We start from the raw sequence: 21,174 nt of genomic DNA on the forward strand, positions 1-21,174 counted from the left end.
CATGGAAGACAATGTAAGTGTATATCATTTAGGTACAGCTCACATTTTTTGGGGAGCAAGATTTCTGGGCAAGCAAGTATTTTTTTGTATGTTAAATGTTCTAACTATCTTAGTGTTTATGGACATTTAAAGCATAGTAGTGGTCATTCACATTTTCCTCTTTGATTATATGCTATTAATGCACATGTCACTTCAAATGTCTTGGAACCGTTAACCCTTTTCACAATCACGGGAGTTGGCCTGTATGGATAGGGCTAAATCGAAATGTTTCTTACCGAAGACATATGAGAAGCACGGAAGCAATTGAAAGGGAAGTTTAGAGGTCATGGGAAAACTATTAGACCAAAGTTGGAAGACACAACAGTTCACCTGACACAGGACTGACTCCAAACATTACACTGTTGCTTTTATGTGCATTGTCACATATTTGTATTTATTATGAATCCCCACTACTCTTCCTGGGGTCCAGCAAAATTAAGGCAGTTTATACCATTTTAAAACATCACAATACTATCACAGATTTCACAACACTCTGTGTGTCCTCAGGCCCCTACTCCACCAATACCACATATCTACTGTACCAAATCCATGTATGTATAGTGTGCATGTTATCGTGTGTGTGTGTGAGTGTGTGCATGTGTCTGTGCCAATGTTTGTGTTGCTTCACAGTCCCCGCTGTTCCATAAGGTGTTTTTGTTTTAATCTGTTTTGACTTTAGCTTCCCTCCAGGCCTGAGGGCACACGCTCTCTAGTAGGCTTAAATTGAAGATGTGGCAAATAGGAGTGGCAATATCGTCTGCTATTATCCTCAGTAATTTTCCATCTAGATTGTCAGACCCTGGTGGCTTGTCATTGTTGATAGACAACAATACTTTTTTCACCTCTTCCAAGTGGCCCCACCCCTCTCCAAAGTTTTCACAGTTCCTAAGTAATTTCAATACACTTTTATAACTCAAAGAAGTCTTCAACTATAAGGTGCTTTTTGAGCTCTCCTACCTGTGCCGTTGAGGAACTAGAACAAGCCCACTTGTAGTTGTTGTGTTTGGAACACAGCCCTGCATCCCCGCCATCACACAATTGCTGTTGTTTAAGCAATCCAAAAAACATACCATTATAAATCGCAATCTGGGTCAGATGGGCATCATTTGAAAGTCTGTTCTATTGCCAACATGACGAGTTAAGTTATGAAATTCGATCTTACAATGTTAGGCTTCCACCGGGTAATTCATAGAAACAGGTCGTAATTTTGGTGCGCATTAAAAAGGAGTCATGCGTGCATTCAGATTTGTGTTCTGCTGCCAATTTCCCTCACAATAGACTCCTTCGGCTCATTCTGTTTTCGAGCAACTCGGGGTAGGAAGCCATGTCACCTTGTAACTGTACATCAACCATAGTGATCATAAACACTAACACTGTATATGACGTGAGTTTGATTATTTGGGTCCTAGTGTAAAGGGGGTACTCATCTGCATGTCACTCCCATTCTGAAGCGGAACATAAGACTGTGAATAAAGCCAGCCGCTGTTGAGCCTCAGACATGTCTGTTGCTCATTCACATTCACAGGTGGCAGAAGCGTCGAACATATCCCATTGTTGACACAATCAAGCTACATCCACGGCAGCTGGACTGCTATTAATTCACACAAGTCAGTCACTCATGAAACGAGATAGAATAGCTTTATTAGGCCTTGGACAAAAGTAGTATTTCGATTGAAAGCTGAAGAAACCAGAACAACCCTGTGGGTACACGTACCGTATACAACATGCAGAAGAAACATAGAAAGCTGAAGAGACTGCTTCCTTTAACCATCGAAGCGCACAAAGTGTCAGTTAGTAAAACGACCACATTTTTTTTGTTTCTTTTTTGCCTCCCTCACATCATGAGATGATATCCGGCTAATGTATGAATTACACGTCACAAGCAGGAAGAGTGAGGAAGTGCTCATCAACAAATTTGAGTCAAGGTGCAGGCAAAAAAAAAAAAAGACTTAGATATTCCTGGGTAAAAGTATGACTTTTATGTGACTCCTCATTCATGGTTTCTTGGTGAGCATAGGCAACATACCGTATGTAAGAAACAGAACCTCTCCAAAAGGGAACACGGAGTCCTGCCATAGACGATCACCAAACAGAACTCGACACAACTCCATTCCTCTCTGTCTAGAACACCACGTCGCATCAATGTGTTCCCATAATGGCCACTTGCCCCATTACTCAATAGTAGTACGGATGTTTCGAACTCAATCCGAGCTGGTCATCTGAATCTACTACAGCTGACGAAACTCTTGTCAAGTCTTGCTGCTTCTTTTAGGTGGATATTCCTGAATCTTGAGCTGCATCTCATGTCCCACAGGTGCATCTTCACCTCCTTCCACCACGACCCCATCTGGGGAAGCAGCCAGGACGGGAGATGGTGTGTGCACCACTAGGCTGGAGTTCTTCACCTTGTAATGTGGGCTAAGGGCTTTGAATGCATCCTGCTCATGCTCTTTACCAAACTCTGTGTGTATGGTTGTGAACAGGATTGGGTTTGTTAGGTTGTCAGCTTACTTTGTGTGCTTCGTTTTCCTCCTGATCACAGAGAAGAAGTTTGAAGCTGTTATCTGTTCCATCCGCTCCTAGTGCCACATCATGGTCATCATACAATGTCACTCAGCTTTGTTGCTTCCTTGGACAATTTAGTTGGCCTGTGCCATGACTGAAGTCTGTCTGTACCCGTGTCCTCAGGAGGGATGTTCTTGTGTGACAGGTTCTGGTTGCAGTGCCCCTCTACACTGCGCATTGCAGCAAGGGGAGAGCCACCCGGGCAACACGAGGCGCTTCTCTTGTTTTCATTGATGACAATACCTCTGCCTTGATAAGCACTACATTACTGGTAGGTAGGCCTGATCACAGACGACGAGACAGCCTATAGGGAGGTCAGAGACCTGGCAGTGTTGTGCCAGGACAACAACCTCTCTCTCAACGTAAGCAAGACAAAAGGAGCTGATCGTGGACTACAAGAAAAGGAGGGCTGAGCAAACCCCCATTCACATCGACGAGGCTGTAGGGGAGTGGATCGAGAGCTTCAAGTTCCTTAGTCTCCACATCGCTAAGGACCTATCATGGTTCAAACACACCAAGACAGTTGTGAAGAGGGCATGACAATGCTTATTCCCCCTCAGGAGGCTGAAAAGATTTGGCATGGGACCTCAGATACTACACTGCTCAAAAAAATAAAGGGAACACTTAAACAACACAATGTAACTCCAAGTCAATCACACTTCTGTGAAATCAAACTGTCCACTTAGGAAGCAACACTGATTGACAATACATTTCACATGCTGTTGTGCAAATGGAATAGACAACAGGTGGAAATTATAGGCAATTAGCAAGACACCCCTAATAAAGGAGTGGTTCTGCAGGTGCTGACCACAGACTACTTCTCAGTTCCTATGCTTCCTGGCTGATGTTTTGGTCACTTTTGAATGCTGGCGGTGCTTTAACTCTAGTGGTAGCATGAGACGGAGTCTACAAACCACACAAGTGGCTCAGGTAGAGCAGCTCATCCAGGATGGAACATCAATGCGAGCTGTTGCAAGAAGGTTTGCTGTCTGTCAGCGTAGTGTCCAGAGCATGGAGGCGCTACCAGGAGACAGGCCAGTACATCAGGAAACGTGGAGGAGGCCATAGGAGGGCAACAACCCAGCAGCAGGACCGCTACCTCCGCCTTTGTGCAAGGAGGAGCCGGAGGAGCACTGCCAGAGCCCTGCAAAATGACCTCCTGCAGGCAACAAATGTGCATGTCTGCTCAAACGGTCAGAAACAGACTCCATGAGGGTGGTATGAGGGCCCGACGTCCACAGGTGGGGGTTGTGCTTACAGCCCAACACCGTGCAGGACGTTTGGCATTTGCCAGAGAACACCAAGATTGGCAAATTCGCCACTGGCGCCCTGTGCTCTTCACAGATGAAAGCAGGTTCACACTGAGCACATGTGACAGAGAGTCTGGAGACACCATGGAGAACGTTCTGCTGCCTGCAACATCCTCCGGCATGACCGGTTTGGCGGTGGGTCAGTCATGGTGTGGGGTGGCATTTCTTTGGGGGGCCGCACAGCCCTCTATGTGCTCGCCAGAGGTAGCCTGACTGCCATTAGGTACCGAGATGAGATCCTCAGACCCCTTGTGAGACCATATGCTGGTGCGGTTGGCCCTGGGTTCCTCCTAATGCAAGACAATGCTAGACCTCATGTGGCTGGAGTGTGTCAGCAGTTCCTGCAAGAGGAAGGCATTGATGCTATGGACTGGCCCGCCCGTTCCCCAGACCTGAATCCAATTGAGCAAATCTGGGACATCATGTCTCGCTCCATCCACCAACGCCACGGTGCACCACAGACTGTACATGAGTTGGCGGATGCTTTAGTCCAGGTCTGGGAGGAGATCCCTCAGGAGACCATTCACTACCTCATCAAGAGCATGCCCAGTCGTTGTAGGGAGGTCATTCAGGCACGTGGAGGCCACACATACTACTGAGCCTCATTTTTGAGTTGTTTTAAGGACATTACATCAAAGTTGGATCAGCCTGTAGTATGGTTTTCCACTTTAATTTTGAGTGTGACTCCAAATCCAGACCTCCATGGGTTGATAAATTTGATTTCCATTGATAATTTGTGTGATTTTGTTGTCAGCACATTCAACTATGTAAAGAAAAAAGTATTTAATAAGAATATTTAATTCATTCAGATCTAGGATGTGTTATTTTAGTGTCCCCTTTATTTTTTTGAGCAGTGTATAAAGGTTCTACAGCTGCACCATCGAGAGCATCCTGACAAGTTGCATTTTCCTACTTGTTTTTTAAAACTGCATTGTTGGTTAAGGGCTACGGGCTCAAAAGTAAGCATTTCACGGTAAGGTCTTCAAATCAAATTTCATTGGTCACATGCGCCGAATACAACAGGTGTAGGTAGACCTTGCAGTGAATTGCTTACTTACGAGCTCCTAACCAACAGTGCATTTCCCAAAAAATATGGGTAAGAATAAGAGATAAAAGTAACAAGTAATTAAAGAGCAGCAGTGAAAAATAACAATATATACAGGGGGTTGCTGGTACAGAGTCAATGTGCAGGGGCACCAGTTAGTTGAGATAGTATGTACATGTAGGTAGAGTTATTAGTGACTATGCATAGATGACAACAGGGGGGGCAATGCAAATAGTCTGGGTAGCCATTTGACTAGATGTTCATGAGTCTTATGGCTTGGGGGTAGAAGCTGTTTGTATTCAGCGCATGTGACAAATACCATTTTATTCTCCTAATCTACTAGGTTAATTCACATAACCTGCTTCGTTAGTTCTCCTAAACTGTACATTCATTATCCTAATCCGCTACTTTAGTTCTATTAACCTGCTGCATTAATTCGCCGAAACTGCGATGTACATTTTCCTAACACGCTACGATAATTATCCGAACCTGCTATGTAGGCTAAACAAACCATCTGTACCGACAAATGATCATAACATTGGCTGCCTCCTGGGTTTGAGCCAGGTGCTCCTTTCAAAACGCCAGCTAAATGGGTCCCAAACAAAAGTGACATTATTAAGCACGTGGAGTAATGAGCAGGATTTTGTTTTCACATGCAAAAGTCATTGCTTTCGATAAAAACGTTTTATCTGCCTTACCAATGAAAACTCTTTGAAAATTCAAACATATTGTAGGGAAAAGAGATGTATGCATCGTGATGTAGACAACATGATCGATCGCAGCAGATTACTGTTCGATTTGAGATTGCGCTCCTCCCTCGCCGCGTTTTCCCGTTCACGACCGGTGCCCCGTGGTTCAGCATAATCGAATACGCCCATTGGTGTATCTGCAGTGAATATGGCGGATGCGGAAGGGGATTCGCTGGAGTCGTGGCTCAGTGAGTTACATGCTTGGAAATTAAATTATATGTAATTCTTTATGAATCGTTTTAATGTTCAACAATTTGGCCATTCACAACCACATCACCAGTGCCAGCTAGAATGCACATTTTATACAAATGTCAAAAATGCCTATTTTCATTTATTTATCGTGTTTTTGAGTCAATGTTTGGGGCATGAGAGGTTTCTTGCAATGAGCTAACGTTAGCTAGCTATTTTGGCAACAACAGTTCATGTTCACGACCCTTTATTGACTCTTGTTAGGTAGCTAGCTAACTAAGCTTCTATTTTTTGCTAGTTGTCAAGATTTTAGGAGTTCGTTTGCTAGCTAGATAGCTTAGCAACTACTGTAACTACTGTAGTTGTTTACAAATGAACCTCCAGCTGGCTACACGACTCTGTGACTAGCTAACTGACTAGCTAACTGCCTGCCTACCTAGCTACCTACCTACCTACCTACCTAATTTCCTGCTAGGGCTGCCGGCATTCGACTAGATCTTGCAGTGCTTGCGTCAAGACGAATGTGCAGTAATGCATGACATGTTTGGCTTTTATCACATTCAGGTGTCAGCCATGAGCAGTTTATTTTATAAAGGAGCCTATGAAAACGCAGTCAGGGATATATATTCATGTGATCATTCCCCCTTGCAGACAAGGCCACCAACCCATCCAACAGGCAGGAAGACTGGGAGTATATGATAGGATTCTGTGACCAAATCAATAAGGAATTGGAAGGGTATGGATGCTTTTTCTGTGCTCTTCAAGTAACGTTACTGCAGTTCCCCTGGATCATATTTCAGAAGCTGAACTCATTTCGGCAGTGTTACGGTAGTAATCTCATTGTAATCCTTAGGTTTTTCTGAAGATGTAATGGTTTTAACTTTTTATTGTTGTCAACTGCAACATCTCAAATTAGTCTAATTTGGAACTTTTGAATCTTTGAATCGTTTGAGATTTGTTCTGATATTATATGATTTTAATTTCAGCCCACAGATTGCTGTGAGATTGTTAGCCCATAAAATCCAGTCCCCACAAGAATGGGAGGCGATACAGGCTTTGATGGTGCGTAAACATCCCACTCTTACATTGAGTATTTGTAATTTATCACTAGGCATATAATTATTGGAGCTCTAACATGGACTACTTAAATCTGCAGGTTTTAGAGGCTTGCATGAAGAACTGCGGGAAAAGGTTTCACAACGAAGTTGGGAAATTTAGGTTTCTAAATGAACTCATCAAAGTGGTGTCACCTAAAGTAAGTAGATAACTGTTTTGTATTGGTCCTTAATCCCATAGTTCTGTATGTCATTTGTTGCTTTGTTAAAATGGAATCCATCCAGCTGAACCCTGTTCCTGTTCCAGTATCTCGGTGACAGAGTGTCGGAGGTGGTGAAGAAGAGAGTGGTAGATATGCTCTTCAGCTGGACGCTCTCTCTACCCGATGAGGCTAAGATCAGTGAAGCTTATCAAATGCTGAAGAAACAAGGTAGTATTTCAACATTTCAAAATTACCCTATTTCAGGTTTTCATTGGTATTTAGCCTATACTGTAAAGTCGCCATGGCACTTTTAACTGTTGCATTTTTTCAGGTATTGTCACAGTTGACCCCGAGGTTCCTCTGGATAAGACACTGATGCTGTCGCCCCCCTCCTGGCCCAAGAATCCTGTGTTTGAGAACGAGGAGAAGAGCAAGGTGAGCTGTTTCCTTCTTATGATGTTTGATGGAAGATCTTTGTATACGGACGCTATGATTTTACTTTGTGAAGAACGTTTTAATTGTGTTATCTTTCAAAAATATATGTTTGAATTCTGTCTTTGGAATGCAAATAGCATAGGCTAGATAGATTATGGCTATGTCATGACAATAACAATTACACTATGAATACCCTCCTGACTGTCTCATCCTCTTTCTCATTGGTCCTGGCGTGTTTGCTTTTCAGAGCTTCACGTTGGTCTATGATCAAAATATGTTTTTTCAAGCCCTGGGATCTTGGCTGCTGTGACTGGACCCTACTGTGGGAAACAGACTAGAGTACTAGAGACTCTGACTTATTATTATCCTCTCTCTCTGTAGCGTCTGGCTGAGCTTCTGAAGAGCAAAAAGCCTGAGGATCTACAGGAGGCCAACCGCCTCATCAAAAACATGGTCAAAGAGGTTAGCCTACATGCATCATCATACAGACATGCATCCAGTGATCGAGGCAGTAGTTGTGTAAACAGAGTTGCTACACAAGCATCATAATGACGTTGACGACGACCATAATGACGACAAGTGATTGAATCCGGCCCTCTGTCAGTCACTGTCTCCCAGTGGGTTTAAGGCAGGTGTGTGCTGTGTTTCAGGATGAGGTGAGGCTGCAGAGAGCATCGAAGCGCAGCGGCACTCTGGAGGAGGTCAACAACAGTGTTAAACTGCTCAACGAGATGCTCAGCCACTTCAGCAGGGACCAATCAACAGATGGCGACAAGGAGCTTATCAAAGTTGGTCCACATCTTACTTCCCTATCACTATTGTAGACTCTTCCCCCTCCAAAAAATTGATGGACACTTTTTATAGATTAACTTTGTGGAAAATAAAATTAAATCGCTTCCAAGACAATGAAAGTTTGCCTGAAAAATCTGTCTTTTGTTGTTAGTACACTTTGGAAGCATATATGAAATGTGATGTCATCACATAATATTATTATTGGTGTTGCTTTTTCATTTCAGGAGCTTTACGGTGACTGTGACAAGTTGAGGGGGACTGTGTTCAAGCTGGCCACAGAGACGGAGGACAATGATAGCAGCTTAGGTAACCAACCTGCCATCTTATTGGCCGAAATAGTCAAATCCCTCCCATTGGTCATATTGATTGGTTGGATGAGACTTCATTGTGACCTTTGATCTCTCGTGACCCCCAGGTGACATATTGCAGGCCAGCGATGACCTGTCCCGCGTCATCAACTCCTATAAGAGGATTGTGGAGGGACAGACTGTCAATGGAGAGGTGGAGACACTTGGACCATCAACTACTACACAATGTAAGAACATGAGGGTTCACAGATCTTATTTTCTACCAGGGATTGTCCACCTTTTCCTTTCTGAGGCCCAGGTCTGGGGATTCTTTACAAAAGTATAAGCACCCCTTCATCTGAGAACACATTGGTGTCGTATTGTATTTACCATCTTGGACTGTTTAACCCTCATCTTGTGAACTTCACAAATCATGGTAGCAGCAACAAATAAGTGAAATTCAATCAATCTCTTTCCTTCCCTGGCCAGGTACCAAAGACAGCAACCAGTCTGAGATCCTGATAGACTTGGCTGGTCTGGACCTCCAGAGCCCCTCCCAACCTGAGCATCCTCCTATAGCCCAGCACCCAGACCTCATCCCAGCCGACCTACTGTACGGGTCTGCACCCCTCCAGGATCTTCAGGCCTGCCCTGTCATGGAGGACTCCAGCCCCAGCAAACCCTCTGCTGCACTGTCTCTACTGGACGAAGAGCTCCTCTCTCTAGGTACAGCACATCCTGTATCAGCACCTTTATGTCTTGGATCTGTTAAGAAAGCATTAGTCTTCTGTGTGTCTTTGTGATTCATGTTTTTGACATTGAATTCACATAGTAGACTCACCTAATCCCCACATATATTGCCAAAGTCTCTCCTTCTTCTGGGAAATGTGGGTTTTCTTGATAGAACAGGAGAATAAATTGACTGATATATGGACTGTTTGTTTGTTTCAGGACTTAATGACCCAGTTCATGCAAAAGATGACTTGAATAATCTGTGGATGACATTTTTGCAGGTAAATGGCCATTTTCAAGTGTCCTAACCAGTCAATACTTTCAGAAGCATTTATCTGGTAGAAATATTTATCCTTCCTTGAAATATTGATCTCAACAATATTAGCATGACACACAATGTTTAATGTGATGTTAAACCCTTTCTCTTCCAGGCTCCCAACCCAGTTTTGGACCTGTTTGGCAGCGCCCTCCCAGCTCCTGTATTCTCTGCAGCTTCTACGACAGCCGCCAGTTTGGACCAGTTAGGAACTTCTACAACAGAGCCTGTTTCTAAGACAGTTGCCCCTGTCAGTTACCCACAATCCTCAGTGGCGGCCTCCTTACCCTACCCAAGTGCTGCTGCCCAGGCAGTCTCCGCCTCCCTGAACCACAGTCTGCAGGACCTGGCCATGTTGGATCTGGGCAGCCCCAAGAGGTGCTTATCTCCACTACCAATCATACTTTATGTTCCTGTGAAGGCTAGATGCTAGATAGCATGTAGCACACCATGTAATTGTGAGGCTTGAAAGTGGATACTGAAGTAACATTTAAATGCCACCAACTACACTGCTCAAAAAAATAAAGGGAACACTAAAATAACACATCCTAGATCTGAATGAATGAAATATTCTTATTAAATACTTTTTTCTTTACATAGTTGAATGTGCTGACAACAAAACCACACAAAATTATCAATGGAAATCAAATTTATCAACCCATGGAGGTCTGGATTTGGAGTCACACTCAAAATTGAAGTGGAAAACCACACTATAGGCTGATCCAACTTTGATGTAATGTCCTTAATTAAAACAAGTCAAAATGAGGCTCAGTAGTGTGTGTGGCCTCCACGTGCCTGTATGACCTCCCTACAACGCCTGGGCATGCTCCTGATGAAGTGGCGGGTGATCTCTGGCGAGCACATGGAGGGCTGTGTGGCCCCCCCAAAGAAATGCCACCCCACACCATGACTGACCCACAGCCAAATCTGTCATGCTGGAGGATGTTGCAGGAAGCAGAACGTTCTCCACGGCGTCACATGCACATTTGTGGCCTGCTGGAGGTCATTTTGCAGGGCTCTGGAAGTGCTCCTCCTGCTCCTCCTTGCACAAAGGCGGAGGTAGCGGTCCTGCTGCTGGGTTGTTGCCCTCCTATGGCCTCCTCCACGTCTCCTGATGTACTGGCCTGTCTCCTGGTAGCGCCTCCATGCTCTGGACACTACGCTGACAGACACAGCAAACCTTCTTGCCACAGCTCGCATTGATGTTCCATCCTGGATGTGCTGCACTACCTGAGCCACTTGTGTGGTTTGTAGACTCCGTCTCATGCTACCACTAGAGTGAAAGCACCGCCAGCATTCAAAAGTGACCAAAACATCAGCCAGGAAGCATAGGGACTGAGAAGTGGTCTGTGGTCACCACCAGCAGAACCACTCCTTTATTAGGGGTGTCTTGCTAATTGCCTATAATTTCCACCTGTTGTCTATTCCATTTGCACAACAGCATGTGAAATGTATTGTCAATCAGTGTTACTTCCTAAGTGGACAGTTTGATTTCACAAAAGTGTGATTGACTTGGAGTTACATTGTCTTTAAGTGTTCCCTTTATTTTTTTGAGCCGTGTATTATAACCAATTGGTGTTATTGCTTGATCTATTATTTTGAGTGTATGCAGTAGGGATGGGCGGTAGAGAGTACAGTTTTAATGTACATCCATCTGTCATCATCTACTATAGCATGTCTGGTGTGATCAACACCGGCGACCTGTTTGGTATGGGTGAGGCTATGGGTGCCAATGCCTCCCCGAGAATTGGGATCCCCGCCTCCAGATCCAGCCCTCTTCCTCTGGGTATCCTACCTGCTGCTGCAGCCCCTACCTTGTCCCCTAAGACCCAGGCTGATGACAGCCCCCTTCTCCGCTCCCTGTCCCCCATCCTGATTCTCCCGCTGGGGCAGGCCAGCCCAGCCAAGTTCCCTGAGATCTCCCTAAGTAATGTCCACGTGCCCCTGGAAGTCATCAAGCCAAGTGAGTCCCAGGAAGACCTTAGCCTGCCTTCAGGGGTTTCTGGGTATTGTAGTTTGGTCAACATAGATGGCTCAGTACAGTGGCTGGAAGTGCAGATACTGAGTATTTTCTTCCTCTCTCTGTCATTCTGTGATGTTTAAGGCAAGCTGTGTCCTGTGACGGCCTATGATAAAGACGGGGTCCGCGTTCTCCTGCACTTTGCCACCGACTGTCCGCCGGGCCGGCCGGACGTTCTGGTGATGGTGGTGTCCATGCTGAACACGGCACCTCTTCCCGTCAGGAACATAGTTCTACAGGCTGCTGTACCCAAAGTAAGGCTGGCTTGGACAGTGGACACTCGCACTGTTACAACCTATTCAATTACACTGTGGTCTGTACTTACACTGTAGTACAGGGATAATCAACTAGATTCAGCCGTGGGCTAATTATTTTTCTTGAGTGGATGGTTGGAGCCAGAACATAATTACAGATCAATTGTAGACTGCAAGAAGTTATCAGAATTTAAAACCTTGCTTACATTTTTATATGACCACATACAGTGCCGTGCGAAAGTATTCGGCTCCCTTGAACTTTGCGACCTTTTGCCACATTTCATGCTTCAAACATAAAGATATAAAACTGTATTTTTTTGTGAAGAATCAACAACAAGTGGGACACAATCATGAAGTGGAACAACATTTATTGGATATTTCAAACTTTTTTAACAAATCAAAAACTGAAAGATTGGGCATGCAAAATTATTCAGCCCCTTTACTTTCAGTGCAGCAAACTCTCCAGAAGTTCAGTGAGGATCTCTGAATGATCCAATGTTGACCTAAATGACTAATGATGATAAATACAATCCACCTGTGTGTAATCAAGTCTCCGTATAAATGCACCTGCACTGTGATAGTCTCAGAGGTCCGTTAAAAGCGCAGAGAGCATCATGAAGAACAAGGAACACACCAGGCAGGTCCGAGATACTGTTGTGAAGAAGTTTAAAGCCGGATTTGGATACAAAAAGATTTCCCAAGCTTTAAACATCCCAAAGAGCACTGTGCAAGCGCTAATATTGAAATGGAAGGAGTATCAGACCACTGCAAATCTACCAAGACCTGGCCGTCCCTCTAAACTTTCAGCTCATACAAGGAGAAGACTGATCAGAGATGCAGCCAAGAGGCCCATGATCACTCTGGATGAACTGCAGAGATCTACAGCTGAGGTGGGAGACTCTGTCCATAGGACAACAATCAGTCGTATATTGCACAAATCTGGCCTTTATGGAAGAGTGGCAAGAAGAAAGCCATTTCTTAAAGATATCCATAAAAAGTATTGTTTAAAGTTTGCCACAAGCCACCTGGGAGACACACCAAACATGTGGAAGAAGGTGCTCTGGTCAGATGAAACCAAAATTGAACTTTTTGGCAACAATGCAAAACGTTATGTTTGGCGTAAAAGCAACACAGCTCATCACCCTGAACACACCATCCCCACTGTCAAACATGGTGGTGGCAGCATCATGGTTTGGGCCTGCTTTTCTTCAGCAGGGACAGGGAAGATGGTTAAAATTGATGGGAAGATGGATGGAGCCAAATACAGGACCATTCTGGAAGAAAACCTGATGGAGTCTGCAAAAGACCTGAGACTGGGACGGAGATTTGTCTTCCAACAAGACAATGATGCAAAATCTACAATGGAATGGTTCAAAAATAAACATATCCAGGTGCTAGAATGGCCAAGTCAAAGTCCAGACCTGAATCCAATCGAGAATCTGTGGAAAGAACTGAAAACTGCTGTTCACAAATGCTCTCCATCCAACCTCACTGAGCTCGAGCTGTTTTGCAAGGAGGAATGGGAAAAAATGTCAGTCTCTCGATGTGCAAAACTGATAGACATACCCCAAGCGACTTACAGCTGTAATCGTAGCAAAAGGTGGCGCTACAAAGTATTAACTTAAGGGGGCTGAATAATTTTGCACGCCCAATTTTTCAGTTTTTGATTTGTTCAAAAAGTTTGAAATATGCAATAAATGTCGTTCCACTTCATGAGTGTGTCCCACTTGTTGTTGATTCTTCACAAAAAAATACAGTTTTATATCTTTATGTTTGAAGCCTGAAATGTGGCAAAAGGTCGCAAAGTTCAAGGGGGCCGAATACTTTCGCAAGGCACTGTATGTGTGGGAATACTTAGCAACAGATCCCCAACATTAAAATCACTTGGAGCTGATTTCCTGGTGTTTTGACATTATTTTATGTCCAACAATGGAGAGAAAAAAGTTTGCTCAGAGCCTGGGGGGCCAATTAAAACCAACGCTGCCAGTTGGAGAACCCTGCTGTAGTTGGGGAAAAGAACTCATGAGCATCATTATTTTAGCATACTTGAATCCTCGCTCTCCTGACAAGTCAGATGTTCAGTGAGGTACTGCTTTAGACAGGCAGTGAAGTTTTCTCAAACTATAATATTTGTGAGTAAATAAATAAATATATATATAAATCAAAGCCTGTCTTCAAACTGCCACTGATAACCCCCCCCAACACCACCTCCCTGTTTATTCCTTCCCCCTTGCCAGTCGATGAAGGTGAGACTACAACCGCCCTCGGGAACTGACCTGGCGCCCTTTAACCCCATCTTTCCCCCCGCCGCCATCACTCAAGTCATGCTTCTGGCCAACCCACTGATGGTGAGAGTCCTCCTAGTGTAGTCAATGAGAGTTATTCATCTGATATTTGCATGAGTTGAAAATGTGGTTATTATAATGTAATAATATATTCCACTTAGTAGATGTTATGGTACAGTGAGTGCATACATTTTGTCTGTGTGATCCCTGCTAAGATTCAGGATCCATTAATCCATCCTTTACTTGTTACTTGGTCTTTATGATTCCTGACATAACCTACCCATGTCTCATATCGCCTGGATCATTTGTGTGCTCTAGTTTGAAATAGAAAGGATGCTACAATGCTAACCTGCAGGCTAAGCTGTCATGCTAACTCTGTGTGTGTGTGTGTGTGTGTCTCTCTCGCAGGAGAAGGTCCGGATGAGATACAAGCTGACGTTCACACTGGGAGAGCAGCAGTGCACAGAGACTGGGGAGGTGGACCAGTTCCCCCCAGCGGAGATATGGGGGGCTCTATAGCCCCCCTAACCGCAAAATGGTGCCAAGGACAATACAGTAACACATGGTGGGGACAGCTTGAGCTTGAGTCAGTTGACACTACAAAGACTATTTGGGGGAGAATCAATGTATTTGTGAATGTTTCATATACTAGTAAGTTATTAAGCGCTATTATCATTGTGCCATTTGTTACATTGTTCTTCTGTTAGGTGTCATTTTAAAACAAAATTTGACTTCAAGCCCAATCTTCTCTGAATGGAATTGTTACAGAATTGCTGCACTTTAGAAATGCCGTACAGACTTACAATGTTTGGTTTTAGAGCAGTCATATACACTTGGAAATGTAACTTTGAACGGTCAATAAGAGCCAGCCTAGCATGTGATAAGAGTGGAAGTTATCACATGATATATATTGGGCAGTTACACAAGACTGTTACAATGAACTACCAGTAATTGGACAGGGACAAGCTCCCGATTTGTCACAGTTAATGGGAAAGAAGCCCTAGACTAGTAGCATACGTGTATCTCTTTTCCACCTGCCCCCTTTCACTTTATTCCAATACAATACCTCAGTAGAAAATGATGGTGCAGATAAATGACAGTACAGATAGCTAAATGCTGAACACTTGCATACTGTTGTTGAGAAGAACTTTGTGAATATATTCAATTGAATTATTTGTATTTTTGGGAGCAGAGCGCTATTTATCTGGTCAGGTGGGATTTTTCTATTTCTACCTATATATTTCTATTAGTGCTATTTTGACATGTTTCAGTTATGGGAGGTGGTGGCCTGCCAAGGTGTGTGACTGTGAATCCTTAAGTATTTATTTATTTTTAGGTGCTTGTCATGAAATTATTGGTTTCCAGAGATGTTAGCGAAGCAAGCTCTGTCTATTGTTTTGAGATCAGTTTACTGCTGAATTCTTCCTTGCATACTGAACTCTTCCCTGCATACTTGACTTTGAATGGCTTGGTAGCAATTTAATATTAGTTTGTAGAAACCTGGGGCTTATCCAGGAGGGTGAAATACCACAGCACTTTCAGATAGACCTGTATTGAGTAGAACGAAGGAGTTTGAATAGGGAAGTTTGTCAGACATTACATTTCTATCTGCGACGTTGTAGACCTTGTATCCCCATTCAAACAGCCCATGGGTGAAGGTGCTTTGCCTGCAGTGGTACAATATGACATGAATCAGTCACTCAAAATAGGGTTTATGTGTGTCCCTTGCAATGTACTAGTATGTAACAAGAGTGTCTGACTATCTATGTCTGTATTCAGTCTGTCTGCGTTCTGAAGCCATTTTCTGTTATCAGTACCAATGTTACAATGGGAGGACTCTTCCAAACTTCAATATAAATTGTTGCTGTATTTATCGTCCATTTCAGAGACTGGCAAATTAATTAATGTGCATTAATGTGTGGTTCTTTAAGATTGAACAGAAGTATGTACTGTAAATGTATTTTCAAACAGCTGTTTCATCGCATGAAAAATTAAAGTCTTAATTTTAAAGAATTGCCACATTATGTATGTGGTATGTTCATATGCCTGCCATGGCTGCCCTAACCTACTTGCGCCCATACAGTCTGATTACCTGCGATGAAACACCTTTAACTAATCAACACTCTTAGAAAATGTCATTTTACTTTGTATTTTTAAGTTTAGTTTCACACCAACAAGCAACACTGGGCGCACACACTGTAGATGCACAGAAATGTAACACTGGACACACACTGAGTGCTCAGAAATGTATCGTCATGGAAAAAGCGCAGCACAGACTGCTCCTCCAAACTGGCGCGGATGGAAGTGGCGCTCCTGCCGAAGCGTCGTGGAGAAGGCGCACAGTCGCTGAAGTGTAGCAGCCATGGCAGACGAAAAACCCAAGGTGAGCAATGATACGTATTTTATTCGCAATATTTACAGTGAAGTTGTATTCTCGTTATGTTGGTCTGTCTGATATTCTGAAAAAGTTTGAGGTTTAGGGCAGCTAATTTACTAAACCGGTTGATTTACTAGAAAATATTTCAGAATCGGTCTGGACAGCTAGGCTAACTGCTAGCGTGTAGATAGCTAGCGAATAATGTCAGTAGTAATGTGCCTTATGGGATTTAGTCACTGTGTCAGTCAACATAAGCAGTTTAATTTTCTAATTGAAATGTAATATTCATATTGTTCATGTGTTTTCTTGTCATGATGCAACCTAGATGACTAGCTAGCTAACATCGAGGGCCCGTGCCCGAATAACAGTATGGCAGCTAGCTAGCTACATACAGTAGTTAGCATGCTAACATGATCAATTAGCTTGTTGTAAACATTGCATTGTTAGGAATTGGAGTATTCCTTGCAGACCATTGCACTTCGCAATAATGTCTCTATCCAATATCATCCGTGATTTGAAAGTTAGTTTTGATGTGAATGATAGTTTAGTTACTAGAGAATGTTCCAAATATCCACTCCCTTCTCTAATCATGGAATCTGTTTTATTTGTTTTTAGGAAGGAGTAAAGACTGAGAACAATGACCACATCAACTTGAAGGTGGCAGGACAAGACGGCTCAGTGGTGCAGTTCAAGATCAAAAGGCACACACCCCTCAGCAAACTCATGAAGGCATATTGCGAAAGACAGGTAAGGCAACATCAACATCCATTGACTGACAAACATGCATGTGTAGCACATGGGGATGTGTGAAACTTACTCCTCAGCCTGAAGTGTTCCCACTTGCGCTAGCGAATAGCTAGCTTTTCGCGTGGTAGTGACTGGTAAGACACTTCAGGTGGGCGGTCACGTGTGCTACAAGGCAGAGGGGACCTCTGTTCATGCAAGGTATGAGCCTAATCGGGGGAAGTTGTACTCACTAAGCATGCAACATGACATGCGCCCAGACTGAGCGCTTTATTACAATGCACAAGTTCCCTTGATTGAAATATTGTGCATTATATATTATTTTAAGTTAATATTTAAGTGTCTTGTGATGCCTTTCCACAGGGCCTGACGATTAGGCAAATACGGTTCCGGTTCGATGGGCAACCAATCAACGAGACAGACACACCAGCACAAGTAAGTTGGTGGATAAGGTTTGTTATTGTTCCTCATATCATATGGTTGAGTTGACTGTTCATTGGCAAACGTTTTTATCCTTTGCCGGGGGCTGCCTCAAGGACAACATAGTTCCCTGGAGGCAGAGGTTCAATCCCTGTTCCTCCACTTACTTTCTCTCCTGTAATCCTCTCCTGTAATCCTCTCATCTTTATATTTATTTCACCTTTATTTAACCAGGTAGGCTAGTTGAGAACAAGTTCTCATTTGCAACTGCGACCTGGCCAAGATAAAGCATAGCAATTCGACACATACAACAACACAGAGTTACACATGGAATAAACAAAACATACAGTCGATCTTTAACATTCTGATCTGAACCTGTCAATAAAACTTCAAAATACCACCCAAAAATATTTAAACATGTTTTATCCTGACCATTGAAGCTGGTTTACTCTGGTAGAAAAATGCTTATAAATTGCTATAACTGATCTTGACTATGACTTTTGTTTTTTCAGTTGGAAATGGAAGATGAAGACACAATCGATGTGTTCCAGCAGCAAACGGGAGGTTTTCTTCACTAGGGTCCAATGTTCCCCACCAACACCCCTACCTCCCCTAATAATGTATTTTCTGAAACTCCGCTTCTGAATTTCAAATTGACCTCTAACTCCTATCCCTGGCACTTCATGCAGATCTGAAAAGATTGGACCAATATGGTAATATCTGACTTTCTGTGTTTATCGCCATGTTGGATACTTCAATTCCTTTCAGTTCTACGGGAGTAGAAGTTTTGTCAATTTGGGATTCAGCATACCTAGTTCTACAAGTGTCAATACCATTCACTCTGATATTCACAAAATGCACATAACATACTGTTGTATATTATATCATCCTTGCATTTATTCTGTACATAAACAACTGAGTGAGGATACCTATTGTCAGATCCTGTTTCATGTGCTGAACTAATCCAGCAATCAAATCCTACAATTCTGGACAATGTCTTTTGGAAGGTGTGTGTAAGTTCTTTACATCTATATCATCTGTTTTGACGATTGCTGGTCAGAGTTTTCTGTTTTGTTTTCAGAGATGGATTCTTCTTTTTTTTTATATACTTATGTTGTAGAAGTTGTTTGTGATGCAACTTGTATTGATGTTCTCCAATAAGCATTTACATTGACTCATCTGTTATTGTTGAAATAAATGTCATCTTTTTTTATATTTGTCTCGGTCATAGATATATACAGTGCCTTCGGAAAGTTCAGACCCCTAAACTTTTTCCACATTGTTTGGTTACAGCCTTATTTCTAAAAAGGTATAAAATCTACACACAATAACCCATAATGACAAAGAAAAAAAGTTTAATGTTTTTGCAAAACAATTTTTTTTTTTTACAGATTATTTACATAAGTATTCAGACCCTTTACTCTGTACTTTGTTGAAGAACCTTCGGCAGCAATTACAGCCTCGAGTCTTCTTGGGTATGATGCTATTTGGGGAGTTTCTCCCATTAGCTGTAGATCCTCCTAAGCTCTGTCAGGTAGGATGGGGAGCGTTGCTGCACAGCTATTTTCACGTCTCCAGAGATGTTCAAGTCCGGGCTTTGGCTGAGCCACTCAAGGACATTCAGAGACTTTTCCTGAAGCCACTTCTGCGTTGTCTTGGCTCTGTACTTAGGGTTTTCCTGTTGGAAGGTGAACCTTTGCCCCAGTCTGCGGTCCTGAGCAGGTTCTCTCTCTGCACTTTGCTCCGTTCATCTTTGCCTCAATCCTGACTAGTCTCCCAGTCCCTGCCTCTGAAAAACCATCACCACAGCATGATGCTGCCACCACCATGCTTCCCTGTAGGGATAGTGCCAGGTTTCCTCCAGGCATGACGCATGCATTTAGGCTAAAGAGTTCAATCTTTGTTTCATCTGACCAGATAGTCATTTTTCTCATGGTCAAGAGTCTTCAGGTGCCTTTTGGCAAACTCCAAGCGGGCTGTCATGTGCCTTTTACTGAGGAGTGGCTTCCGTCTGGCCACTCTACCATAAAGGCCTGATTGGTGGAGTGCTGCAGAGAAGGTTGTTCTGGAATGTTCTCCCATCTCCACAGAGGTACTCTAGAGCTCTGTCAGAGTGACCATTAGGTTCTTGGTCACCTCCCTGACCAAGGCCCTTCACCTATTGCTCAGTTTGGCCGGGCAACCAGCTCTAGGAAGAGTCTTGGTGGTTCCAATCTTTCCATTTAATAATGATGAAAGCCACAGTGTTCTTGTGGACATCCAATGCTGCAGAAATATTTTGGTACCCTTCCCCAGATCTGTGCCTCGATGAAATTCTGTCTCGGAGCACTACAGACAATTCCTTTGACCTCATGGCTTGGCTTTTGGTCTGACATACACTGTCAACTGTGGGACCATATATCGACAGGTGTGTGCTTTCCCAACTCAAACAATACATTGAATTTACCACAGGTGGACTCCAATCAAGTTGTAGAAACAGCTCAAGGAGGATCAATGGAAACAGGATGCACCTGAGCTCAATTTCGAGTCTCATACTTAAGGGTCTGAATACTTATGTAAATAAGGATTTTCTGTTTTTTATTTTTAATAAATGTGCAAAAATGTCTTTACCTGATTTTGTTTGTCATTATGGGGTATTGTGAGGAAATTGTTTTATTTAATACATTTTAGAATAAGGCTGTAACGTAACAAAATGTGGAAAAAGTCAAGGGGTCTGAATAACTTTCCGAAGGCACTGTAGACCTCTGCATGTTCAGATGGTAGAGAGGAGATTGATGATGCCATCATTTACAGCAATCCTGACATTCAAAGATGTATGTACACTAGGCTTATTGAATTTATCCTGCCATGTACTCTTGATGATGGGCATCTGATGTCTCAATACATTTTGTTAGGAAAAGTGCCATTTTATTGATATGCCTGTGTGCCAATCTCACACAAACTGTAAAAGGTAATTAGGGCCCTGTGTTTTGGTTAATAATGTCAGTTAACTTGGATTTGAAGCCTTTTCCAAAAAATTAAAGCAATTGTCTTGAGGATGGTGCTGGACCATCAGACATAAAAAGAAAAGGGGGATGTTTGATGAATAAGATCTGATATGATTGGTCAAAAGTGCAATTAGTGGAATTAAAGATCAGAATTGGGCTGCCTGTGTAAATGCAGTCCAGGTGAACTTCTGTCTGATTCATATAGTCTGATTTTTCATGATTGTTCTCTATTGTATCAACGGATTGGTTCTGTATGGGGTGGAAAAACAGAAGTATTTGTCAGGAAAGGATTTATCTCAAATTGTTTGATTGTACAGAAAGGAGGGTTATAACATCTCTAGATTCAGACAACATATGGATCATTTTTTGG

At 43.0% G+C, this 21,174-nt stretch overlaps 2 protein-coding genes across 3 annotated transcripts; both read left to right on the top strand.

Moving 5' to 3' along the window:
• The first annotated feature begins 4,931 nt into the window (after window positions 1-4,931).
• LOC118364829 (ADP-ribosylation factor-binding protein GGA3-like) lies at window positions 4,932-16,289 on the top strand. Of its 2 annotated transcripts, none has more exons than XM_052490363.1 (17): window positions 4,932-5,010; window positions 6,549-6,633; window positions 6,884-6,959; window positions 7,054-7,152; window positions 7,260-7,383; window positions 7,487-7,590; window positions 7,972-8,052; window positions 8,241-8,378; window positions 8,607-8,688; window positions 8,798-8,917; window positions 9,159-9,395; window positions 9,621-9,682; window positions 9,833-10,095; window positions 11,391-11,680; window positions 11,822-11,991; window positions 14,229-14,339; window positions 14,685-16,289. In XM_052490363.1, exons 1-17 carry the CDS (start codon window positions 5,007-5,009, stop codon window positions 14,793-14,795), a joined length of 2,157 nt encoding a protein of 718 aa, XP_052346323.1. In that variant the 5' UTR covers window positions 4,932-5,006; the 3' UTR covers window positions 14,796-16,289. The 2 variants fall into 2 exon arrangements, with proteins under 2 accessions (XP_052346323.1, XP_035602462.1); XM_035746569.2 differs by lacking the exon at window positions 4,932-5,010 and adding an exon at window positions 5,148-5,896.
• A 209-nt stretch (window positions 16,290-16,498) lies between these two features.
• LOC118364830 (small ubiquitin-related modifier 2) lies at window positions 16,499-19,030 on the top strand. Its single transcript, XM_035746571.2, has 4 exons — window positions 16,499-16,659; window positions 17,269-17,400; window positions 17,761-17,832; window positions 18,330-19,030. Exons 1-4 carry the CDS (start codon window positions 16,639-16,641, stop codon window positions 18,393-18,395), a joined length of 291 nt encoding a protein of 96 aa, XP_035602464.1. The 5' UTR covers window positions 16,499-16,638; the 3' UTR covers window positions 18,396-19,030.
• The last annotated feature ends 2,144 nt before the right edge of the window (window positions 19,031-21,174 follow it).

This window comes from Oncorhynchus keta, chromosome 32 (assembly GCF_023373465.1).
Source record: "Oncorhynchus keta strain PuntledgeMale-10-30-2019 chromosome 32, Oket_V2, whole genome shotgun sequence".
In the NCBI taxonomy this organism is placed as follows: Eukaryota; Metazoa; Chordata; class Actinopteri; order Salmoniformes; family Salmonidae; genus Oncorhynchus; species Oncorhynchus keta.

Bases quoted from the DNA above. Each gene is read 5' to 3' on its own strand.
- LOC118364829 (XM_035746569.2), top strand. From the start codon at position 5,857: ATGGCGGATGCGGAAGGGGATTCGCTGGAGTCGTGGCTCA. The intron at 9,396-9,620 runs GTACAGCACATC...TGTTTGTTTCAG, and splicing joins CGAAGAGCTCCTCTCTCTAG to GACTTAATGACCCAGTTCAT. The intron at 14,340-14,684 runs GTGAGAGTCCTC...TCTCTCTCGCAG, and splicing joins TTCTGGCCAACCCACTGATG to GAGAAGGTCCGGATGAGATA.
- LOC118364830 (XM_035746571.2), top strand. From the start codon at position 16,639: ATGGCAGACGAAAAACCCAAG. The intron at 16,660-17,268 runs GTGAGCAATGAT...ATTTGTTTTTAG, and splicing joins TGGCAGACGAAAAACCCAAG to GAAGGAGTAAAGACTGAGAA. The intron at 17,401-17,760 runs GTAAGGCAACAT...GCCTTTCCACAG, and splicing joins AGGCATATTGCGAAAGACAG to GGCCTGACGATTAGGCAAAT.